Here is an 11657-nt window from a genome sequence, read left to right as displayed (position 1 = left end):
CCATGTGCTGTTCCTGGAACATGATGGAAAATAAAAGTTTTCTAACTGTCTACGATGAGATACTTTACTGCCACTGCCTTTCTTTCTTTTTCGTTTTAAGATACATTATAAATACCCTTATGGTGAGGTCCATTCAGGTGGGCAATGCTTGTTACTGCTAGTGTTTGTTACTCCAAAAATGAAAAAAAAAAGGAATAATTTCTTATTCAGCAATGTAATATTATGAATTTTGTATAGGTCCTACCTCAATGGTTGGTCCTTTAATCCAAAAAAGAAAGATTCATTATTTTGAAGGTCCATCAATCCGAAATGAAAACAAAAAGTTTGCTATTCCAGTGGTTCATTGATTTAAAAATGAAAGGTTTGTTAATCCAAAAAAGAACAGAAGGTGGGTACTGTAATGAACCTTCAGAATTACAAAGCTTCTTTCTTGTTTGGAATAATGAAAGTTTGGAATAACACTTTTTTTTCACATTTGGATTAACGAACCTTTGAAATAACAAACCTTGTACATTTTCGGAATGACAAACCTTTGGAAAAATTAACCCTCAGAATGATGAACCTTAATTTATTTTTAGATTAATAAACATTTGGAACAATGAACTGCAACCCATTCAAGCATATCCTACAACATACATGTATAGCTGTATGTGAAACATTACCCTGCAGCACACGAATGCACACACAGACAAAACAATATGAATGCTCAGGAACATATTTTGTTATCATTGTATTTAAAGAATGAGGTTATACCTTTATTTTCTTGCTGCAGGCATTTCAAAGTGATTATAGATTTGACAAATTTGATAAAATGTGAGAGAAACCTTTAGATGATATATCTAAGAATTTGAACATATGCAGAGTTAATGTGAATGTATACAATATAAGACACTCTTAGCTTGTCATGTATAAATGTATATACATGTATATATCTATATATATATATATATATATATATATATATATATATATATATATATATTTCTTTATATTTCTATTTCTTTATATAAATTATGTATTGCAAAATCAGGCACTTGATGTCAAATGATTAGTCAACACAAGGCATTTATTAGATATTACACTTCAGTATTTTGCATAGTACAAGTACTTGTATGGGAAATTAGATATCGCCATCAATACCAAAGCACTGACATATATTTGTTTATTGTCGTAGCATTGACTAACTGGTTGCAGCTGTAAAAGATTACACAAAAGGACTCTAGAACAAAATTGTTGCAGGAAATGTGAAGAACTTTACAACTTTATGCTAGGGATCTTGGACTATGTGTACAGAGCTATGGGATTCCCGAACCAATCATACAGTTAATACATAAATCATATTAAAACAAAAAAGAAATGTAAATGTGGCAGTAGTCTTTTTCTTCTTTTTTTTTTCCTTGAGGAGGGATATTGAGCAGTTTCAATATCTTTTTCATCCAGTCAATGTGATAATTGCCATTACATATGCCTGTAAATACAAACATACTTTCAAAGATGAAAAGGGGAACTGTAAACTTTATATTGGACAAAGTCATTTGTGCAAAGACATAAATGACTTAACCATTATAAAAGTAGCTGGGTGTGTGGTGCATAAATTCTATGAGGAAAAACAATCACTCTGAGCTAAAAGGTTAAAAACCACAAAATAAATGAGATGAATTATGTGGCTTGTGTTTTACTCACACCAGTCTAATACTCGTGCCAGCACTTCAAGTATTTCTGTATACTCCAAAATATTTTATGAACATGTAAATTTTGTTAATTGTACACTGTAGTGTAACTTATGCACTAAATTTCTGAAAAAAGAGAAACCATATACAAGTATTTCTGTTGGAAATGGAAAAATGACTGAATGACTGAATGACTGAATGACTGAATGACTGAATGAATGAATCCTCGTTGCAGCTCCTACATTAACCTGTTGAAGACTTGTCTCGAGTATATTCGGCCAGGTGTCTATGGGATGTGCGTGTTGCAGCAAAATCAGCCGTCCTCAACAAGTTAAGTTAGACTGTAATGACTGGTTTGGGGAAGTCAGTGATCAACAGTGAGTGTGGTTGCGCAAATAGGAGGGGACAAAATGTTCTTTCTACAATTCAAACAGTAGAAATGCAAGTAAAATTTGGACCCTTCTGGAGTTACAGCATTCTGGACACTAGTAGGGGCCACCACATCATACACTGTAATTGCTGGTACAGTAGCCCCCTGAATCTTGCCGGTTGCAGTCAGCACAGTGGCAGAAACAAAGGGTAGATGGCTTATTGCAACTGATTGATGAACTGCCTTTAATTGACATAAATAAGCACTGATCATTCAGTGTTTGAGTACTGCAAAAGCGGGCGTAAAAGTGGATATTTTTGCAAAAGTAATTTTTTGTGCTTGGCTGGGTAAGATGAATTTCATGTGTTCATAATTCCTTGGATTCAAGACACCCATTAGTGGAATATATAACTTGCAAGAATATCCACGTGTCTTCCATTTTGCACTGGTTTCCTGGTGGTGCAAAATGTGTGAAAACTTCCACATTGCAAAAATTTCCACTATTACTGTCATAGCTACGATTAAAAAAAAAAATCATGGACATACACATACATTACTTGTACTTGGATTCATGAATTGACACAAGAATTTATCAGTTTGGATCCATATTGTTTCTGGTAAAAAGATGCTTGATATGTGAAACAGCAATTTAGCCAAATAAAGCTGAGCTGTAGTGTTGACCATAATATCAGTCAAAATCTCTAGAATATGTTTGGATGTTTGCATTCCTTGCTGGAAAAATACAGAATGAACTTCTTTTCTGTGGCATGATCTTGATTTAATAGCATATTTCATTAGAAGTTCCAGAAGCTGGACAAAAGCTCTTGCTAATATCTTTGCCAGATTACAATCTCCAGATTTGTTCCTTCTGATCAACTACTCCACATGAAAGAAGAATAAATTCAAATCATTGCAGATATTTCATCTAATTGCATGATGCTCTCTGTGGGCACAGCACAATCCCTTCACCACATTTCTATTAAAATTGCTTGTAGTCCTGATTCTTAATGTATCTGTATTATGCGGGTCTAATTAACATTGAATAGATAGCACCTGCATCCATTCAATCACACACACACACACACACACACACACACACACACACACACACACACACACACACACACACACACACACACACACACACACACACACACACACACACACACACACACACACACACACAGAGACAAACACACATACACACATTACTCATGGTATATTCATGTACTGCTGGCCTTGCAACCACATCTTGCCCTGCTCAAATTGACTGAAATGAATTGGACAAAACTTTGAGGCAAGGCACAGTCGGCATAAATATTTATAAGTTGAGCATTCTTCCGTATTTCAAGCTAGAAATATTGTTCATAAAGGTAGTAGAACATGATTTCAGTATCTAAGAGATATGTCCTTCATAAGTACATATTTAGGTCACATCATTTCCTCTATTTTTAGGAGGGGGAAGATGCATTTACAAATTAAACCTTCACCTTCCGAGTATGCCTAGTGTCTTTGGTATAAATTATAATAAATCTTTACTATCTAAGGTGTAGTATATGAGATGCAATGAGGAATATGACTTTTGAGAAAAACTAAACACTTTGGTAAAAATAAGTCCAAACTATAGCACTCTGATTGTCAAGAGATAACGGTACATTTCACATAAGAATGCAATCTCTCACAGATTGTACATAAATGAATGGTTTGACTGACTTGGGGAAAACAATTGACTAAAAGCGATAAGGCAGAACACTGAATGTTATTCACAGTTCAAGATTGATAAACAGAGGTACATGCTGTACACATCTCGGTAGGCATTTGGAATATGACTGAAACATGTGACTGTGTCATTGTAATTGTCACTGCACAAGAGTTAAAGGCTGTCAAGTAAAGCAGTATCAGGGGATGATGATTGGTTGAATAGAATTTCCCTCTAAAGAGCAGGGCGCCCTCAGCGCAGAGAGATGAAGGTCTTGCATCCGTCTTTTGGCTTCATGGTGAGCTCTTCCTGGAAGTCAAGGTCCTGGCCAGGAACGAGGCAAAAGTCATACCTGCTGAGGAGCTTTGCGATGATCACCTTCATCTCGATCTGAGGAGGATAAGGAATAAATGGAGACCTCTCAACCTTTCTGACTGGGAACTGTGTAGTAGAATTATCACAAAAAATAGGAAACTCCTACTGAAAGAAGAGCTGGGAATGATCAAAATTCAGATTCTTTCCTCCAAATTCAGAATGGTTTGGAGGTTGGGGAGGGGGAGTTTGATAGTAAAATAGGGGCATGAATGGGATGGGGTTAAGGGGGAACAAGATGGGAAGGGTAGAGAGGGACAGGGAAAGGGAATGGGGTTGGTAAGGAGGAATAGGGATGGGGGTGGGGGGTTAAGGGAGAAGATGGGGCAAAGAAGGATAGGGTGGTGTTAAAGAGGAAGATAGGGGTAAAAAGAGACAGAGATGGGTAAGGGTTAAAGGGGGCAAGGAAAGGGAAGGAGATTGGTACGGAGGAATTTGAATGGAGGAGGGGTTGAGGAAGAGGATAGGGGCAAGGAGGGATAGGATTGAGGGGGATCAAAAGGATGAAGATAGTGGGTAAGAAGGGACACAGATGGGGGAGGGTAAAGAGTGACAAGGAAAGGGAAGGAGGTGTATAGAAAGGAGGGATAGGAACAGGGGTGAGGTTATGGAGGAAGATGTGGTAAGGAGGAACAGAGATGGGGAAGGGGAGAAAGAGAATCGGGGAAAGAGGTTGGTATACAAAAGAAGGAACAAGGATGGGGGGGGGGGTTAAGGAGGAAGAGAAGTGTTAAGGAGGAACAGGGAAAGGAATGAGGTTGGGTAAGGAGAAAAGGGAATGGAAGGGAGGTTACAGAGGAATAGGAGATAGGAGGAATGGAATAGAGGGGTTAGAGTAACAAGGACGGGTGAAGGAACAAGAACAGAAGACAAAGAAGAGCATGCAAATATGGGTTTTTAAAAGGCAAATACCAGTCAGTGATCGTGCCATGGTAGTCTATTATTATCTAATGTCCTTCCATGGATAGAACATTCTGGGATTTTTCCCATGGGAAAACATCGTCAAGAAAATAATTTCAGAGCAAACAGTGTTAAATGATATCAACTATACAGAGAGGGCAAACTCACCATGGCAAAGGCCTGGCCGATACATGATCTTGGTCCAATAGAGAAAGGGAAGTATGCAAAGAGAGGTCTAAAATAAAACCACAAATTGAATCCAAAATCAATGAGTCATACATACAATATGAGTTTCTATACTCTTCTGAACAAGGAAATATATTCAGTACCAGGTAGGGCCTACATCTCACAACTCAACACTTGTCTATTTCCTGTGCTCATAGCATAATTACACAAGGAAAATTATTTTTTCTGGAAACAACTCCAGTTTCATCTCTCTAACTGCAAAACTCTCACACTGGCTGATGGTAGTATAAAAATATGTTAATTAAGTAATTCTGAGACAGAGAGTACATGTACTTCATTTGGCTTATCTGAACAGGCTGACTTAAAACCTTTCAAAATAATAGTGGAAAGAGGCAAGGAGGAACAATACCTTTTACTTTAGGAAATTTAGACCTCTGACTTGAGAAAGAAGGAAAGCTAAGAATATTAATTGCTCATTCTTACTTGTCGTCATCTCTGGTAAAGCGTTCTGGGTCAAAGGTCAGAGGGTTTTTGAAGTGGTCCTCATGACGCCCCATGGTGAACATCGGCAGCTGATACACACAGTAACACATATGCAAAAGAAAAATGACAATTTGGTTAACCCTTACTCTACTTCCTTTGCCACTTGGCAATGACGTCTGAGGTCAACTGTCAAATGAATAAAGTTGGCATGATTTCTCTAATATAATCCGTACGGCCTTCCTGTTGGACTGAGCATTGTTACACCATTGTGGGCTTGCTGAAATTATTGCAAGGTTCAACTTTGGGAAATAAAGGAAAGCCAATGAAAAGGCTTGGCTAGTTTTAGCCAAGGGAGGGTTAAAAATAACATTGTGGGATCCATATACTTGCAATACAAGAAAGGAATATGATGTAATATATCGGGGGGGGGGGGGGGTGGGGGGGGGGCTGGTGATGACATTGGCAAAAGGTACCAAGGATCAGTTTCTGTTCAATAATGCAATCAAATCAGGAGAATGAGTGACCTTGATTTAATGTACACAAACAGAGAGGCAGCGGAATAATGCCAACCCATCGTGGTTCATCCAGACAATAGTTATGCTCAATAAATTTGACATTTCACTTGTGAATTGAAATAAGTTGTCTCCATTGAATAAGCTCATTTATACTTTGGATTTCACCAATCAAAGCCAGTTAATAGAAAATGGGAAAAGAGATGGCTTTAACTGACGTAATGCAGAGAAATTTTTCAGCTAAATTTTAAAACAAGACTCTTTACAATGGTACAATGGTAAACTGGCACCTCGTCTACAACCACACTGTCCACTGTTCACCAAGTCTAATGCCATCTCGTCTAAACTCGCTTCGTCTTTTACCAACTCGTCTACCAATCATTTTGTCTAAATGCCAATTAGTCTAATTGCCATTTCGTCTACTAACCATTTAATCTAATCTCTAATTTGTCACATTTCGTCTAATACCCATTATGTCTTTTGACCATTTCGTCTATTAATCATTAGGTCTATGAATGAAATAGTCCACAGCCCATTTTGTCTAATAGCCAATTGGTCTACATCCACCTTGTCTAATACTCAATTAGTCTAATAACCAGTTAGTCTACTCCCAACTGGTCTACTCCCAACTCGTCTACTCCCAACTGGTCTACTCCCAACTGGTCTACACCCAACTCGTCTACTCCCAACTGGTCTACTCCCAACTGGTCTACTCCCAACTGGTCTACACCCAACTGGTCTACTCCCAACTGGTCTACTTGTTATATAGTTGTTTTTTTTGTCTACTCCAAACTCCTTACTAAAGTCTACTTCATCTAGTTTCCTTTCCCATTGAAATAGGTTGAACACTCTTGGTGCCCCATTCGGTTTAAATTTTTTGTACTAATATATGACTTTGTATAAAAAGAATAATGTCACAGTGTGAAAAACTTGCTGTGTTGTGGTGCTGGATGTGTAATTATACGCGTGCCTCCGGTGTCAATCCAACTACACGCACACATCACTTGGATCGTTGTACCTTTACTTGTGTACCAAACGCGATGAAATATTACTCGATAATTCCTCATTCGGGATCCCGTCAAGATCGCTGCATGCATGGACGGGGGTGGACGGGGTGGGTGGTCGAAATGTAATTCTGTTTCGTATGACTGACAATTCGTTTGTGATGGAGGATTGTAACTGAGCTAGTTTATTATTCAAATTTATGAAGTTCTTCCGTCGAGATGTTTTCATTGCAACTGATTGACAAATTGCCCTACATCGTCGTAAATAGTTTATTATTATTTAGTTATTTTACGGACAGGATGTTGACTGGATAGTCGTGTCTCACCATTAATATGTCTTTATATTCAGCACGTGCGGAATAATTAACAACTTTAAAGAATAGACTATTATTGATTTTTGTACCACGGCAGGGTTACGAATAGTTCGTGACAGTGAGACGGACTGCACACTAGGCAAAGTGGTATATTCATTATTAGCATGACCAGATGGGAATGATCAGTTTGGGTAAATTGTTGAGAGTATACCAGTTGGGAGTAGACCAATATTGGGTGTAGACAAGTTGGGAGTAGACGAGTTGGGAGTAGACCAGATGGGAGTAGACAAGTTGGGAGTAGACGAGTTGGGAGTAGACCAGATGGGAGTAGACCAATTGGGTATAGACCAGTTGGGTGTAGACCAGTTGGGAGTAGACGAGTTGGGTGTAGACGAGTTGGGTGTAGACCAGATGGGTATAGACCATGTTGGGTATAGACGAACTAAGGGTTGGACGATATGATAACTAGACAAAGTGAATGTAGACGAGATGACTTGTAGACGAGGTGGGAGTAGACAAAGTGGCAGTAGGCGAAATGGATATTAGACGACATGACAAGTAGACATTGTGAGTATAGACGACTTGGCTATTAGATCAATTGCTCAGTAGACGAAATGCTCCTTGGACGAGTCGGGTATTAGACAGTACGGGTAGTGGGCAAAGTGACTATTAGACAATATGTGTACTGGACAAAACAAGTTGGGCAATTCCGCGGTTAGTAACGTTACATTTGAACAAATTTAGATATTTGTTTTTACTACTAAATTACCATTTATTCATTTCAAGTCAAAATTATGTCAAAAACATGTTCATTCTTCCCAGGTTTATGATACAGAAAAGAATGAATACAATCCAAGAAATATTAGAATTGCTATGGCAACTTAAAGGGCTGGTTAGTAACGTTACGAAAAAAGGACATGACAAAAAAATCAATGTCTTGTAACAAAAAGTGTGCAAAAATTCAAGTTACTTCAAACAAAGTGTTGCATTAACTTCAATTATTGCATCATGACAAATGTTCACACAATTTTTTTTAGCAGTTCGACCAACATTTTTTTAGCTAGACCCCCAAATGCATGGTTAGTAACGTTACAGTTAGTAACGTTACATTTGTCCGGAGTAATTCCGCAGGTCATTTCACCCTTTTGTAATTGACAAAATGTCACATGACTTCTGGAGTATTTAAATGTATTCATCTTTTACTCTTTAGCAAAACTTTGAGGAAAAAATTTCAAAGGAACCAACTGTAATTTGAATTTAAGTGAATTTCAGTGTCCCCAGTCCCACATGTACATTTTAAATGATGGTTTTAGATCTCGCAAAATCAATAAATACGAAAAATAAAATCTACTGAATTTGAAAGACCTTAATGATTGGTGAACATCCATGGCATTAGTTGATACCTAGATTAAAGAGTAAGATAAAGAGGCACATTTCTTTTATCCATGTCATGTCCACCTAACTGCGGAATTGCCCAGTTGTAGACCAAATGGGTATTAGACGAATCGGTAATAGACGATTTGCCAGTAGACCAATTGGAAAATAGACAGAGTGGCTGTAGACGAGGTCACTATAAACCACTACAATTTGTTGAACTGCTACTATAATGTGCATATCTTTGCATTTAAGTTATAATATCACGCATGCCATACCGATAGTACCATTCTCTCTCTTTTAATCTATCTTTAATTTTTCTTCAACTCTCCTCGTCAAAACAAAACAAAACATTACAAAACAAAACAATACAATAAAAAAAAAAACCACACACACAAAAAAACAAAAACAAAAACAAAACAAACAAAAAAACCCCAAAATGTTCAGGGGTACACAACATAGGCCTACCACTACAGTGGATCCTTTGGGGACTGTGTAGCCGCACAGCTCAGTGTCTTCTAGGACTCTCCTGTTGGACCCTCCAATAGGACCGTTCAGCCTCAGGGACTCCTTCAAGACCTATTAGTAAGGGTTGGAGTTTATAATGGGTGTGGTCACTAGTCAACCAGCAAATCTTTCATTGGGTGCTTCTTCGTACTTTGGGGAGGACTGACATGGGCAGTGAGGTGGCTCAGTCAATAGTGTACTGTAAAAGTGGATATTTTCGCGCGACTAATTTTTCGCGCTTGGCCGGGTAAGAAGAGTTTCACTTGTTTTTAATTCTGTGGAATCAAGACATCAACTACTGGAACATATTGCACGCAAATATATTCGCGCGCTTTTATTTTCGCACTAGCTTCTGGTTGCGCGAATTGCGAGAAAATTTCAACATCACGAACATTTCCACTTTTACAGTATCTGTCTTGAACTCGCATAGTTCTGATTCAAACCCAAGTGAGTCTTACTGAGCAATGTTGTGTATTCAAGTCATCCCCTCTAGCGAAGGCAAAACACTCTATCCCTCGGATAGGACATAAAATAGAGTTCCCTGTGTGACAGAGTCACAACCTACCCACGTAAAATATACCTCTTCCTTCATTCCTCGCCAAGAGTAGGATGCATACCCCGGTGAAGAGGTCTGCCCTAAATACTCACAAGTCGATCCCGCCACTTGCGAGGTAATATCCAAAGCGATGCGAGAGACTGTAGTGTAAACTAGAGTGTTAAAATTTAACTTTTCTTGTCAAACACTGTTTCTGGTTGTCTGCCAATCTTACTGAAAACATTAGCCTGGAACTGCACAGCATTTGGTAGTTGATTCCTAGCATGTGAAACAAAGCTAAAAGCACAGAGCCAGTAAACACACATTTAAGTGACAAGTATTATGGACACTGTATGACAAGGGTAACAAATTGACAAAAATGTGGACCTTATTTTTTTATCTACAAAATTTTGAACAGTGCCAAAATTTGATCTAACAGTCTGTTGCTAGGTGTGGTCTGGCGACAATGCTCAAGAATCAACACAGGTGCATTTAGAAATACTTACGAGAGTCAAATACTGTAGCTTGCCAACATCACTGAAGTCAATGAATTCCTTCCCCTCAACAACAGAGTCAATCTCCTTCTTAAGTCTGAAAAAAGAAGAGAAATAGTGAAGAATGCTGGTAAACATCTCTATAGGATTTGTACATGTATTTGCATTTGTGCATATTTTGGGTATAAAATTAATGTAATAGCAATACACAAACAATAATCAAACAGTGATAACTGGAATATGGCTCAATCGCCCTGCTCACCTGTACCTACAAGATGCTGCTGTTCTATTGAGGTGTCCAGGAAAATGTAAATAGCAGCATTGGACATAAATAGACCACTGAATTTCAGAAAACAATATGCAATTCACAGCATTAATAAAATTAAAAGCAGAAAGTCCATAAAAAAAAAGAAAGAATACAAACACCACCCTCCTCCCCATATACAGGAGATGAGGTTGAACACAAATGTTATGGATTGATGATCCATTGACGAAAACGCACACATTACCACCTCACACAAAAAAGAAGAAGAGAAAATAAGAAGAGCAAAAGATGGAGAGATGGAGAGACAATGAAGAATGCTTACAGATATATCAACATGATAATTATGAATACCCCTCCCCACCCCCACCTCTCTCCCCCCCCCCCCCAAAAAAAAAGGAGAAGAGAAAAAAGAAGAGAAAAGATCTTGAACATCAATCATGAGCCCGAGCATAAGGCAGTAATCTATCAAAGTTCAATGTAACAAAGTTCAATAGACACTACATTGTATGTTGACTGCTAGTACACAAAAGTGGATTCATATCATGACTTCGCGAGTAAAGTATTAAATCCATAGGTACATGTATTACAGCCTTACGGTGTTATAACACCTTCCTAGTTCTCAGCTGACTGTCTGCGGGTCAAAACTGACCTTGAGAGGACATCTGGATTGTGGCCAAGGTGGAGAAGACAGAATGACAGGAGATTGGCCGTAGTCTCTTGTCCTGCAAACACAAGAATGATTTGGACCGTCAAATGGATCCATCCAGAATAAACATAATAAGACAAGGTTTGTGTATTCTGCATGTGAACTCTACTGATTATCATTACTGCCTGTCTTCAGAAGCAACATTCAAGCTGTCATGTAACAGAGACGACACTACTGTGGTTTGGTGCTGTAACATACAAATAGAGATTTATTGCTGCTAATTAGTATGTTATATACTTCAAAGGACTTTGTTTTCTCTCATTTCA

At 38.2% G+C, this 11657-nt stretch overlaps 1 protein-coding gene across 1 annotated transcript in view; it reads right to left on the bottom strand.

Moving 5' to 3' along the window:
- Window positions 1–3991: 3991 nt before the first annotated feature.
- LOC139726146 (cholesterol 24-hydroxylase-like) overlaps window positions 3992–11657 on the bottom strand; it is a 16657-nt gene continuing 8991 nt past the window's right edge. The window contains exons 8-13 of the mRNA XM_071637226.1: window positions 11335–11407; window positions 10433–10517; window positions 9353–9463; window positions 5681–5769; window positions 5180–5246; window positions 3992–4129 (exon numbers count right to left, since the gene is read on the bottom strand). Coding sequence (XP_071493327.1) covers window positions 3992–4129; window positions 5180–5246; window positions 5681–5769; window positions 9353–9463; window positions 10433–10517; window positions 11335–11407 — 563 coding nt within the window. The remainder of the gene's footprint in view (window positions 4130–5179; window positions 5247–5680; window positions 5770–9352; window positions 9464–10432; window positions 10518–11334; window positions 11408–11657) is intronic.

Source organism: Diadema antillarum, unplaced genomic scaffold (genome assembly GCF_040938485.1).
Source record: "Diadema antillarum isolate AM-2024a unplaced genomic scaffold, OU_Dant_1.0 seq00000079_RagTag, whole genome shotgun sequence".
Classification (NCBI taxonomy): domain Eukaryota; kingdom Metazoa; phylum Echinodermata; class Echinoidea; order Diadematoida; family Diadematidae; genus Diadema; species Diadema antillarum.
This window is presented reverse-complemented; position numbering and strand designations above follow the sequence as displayed.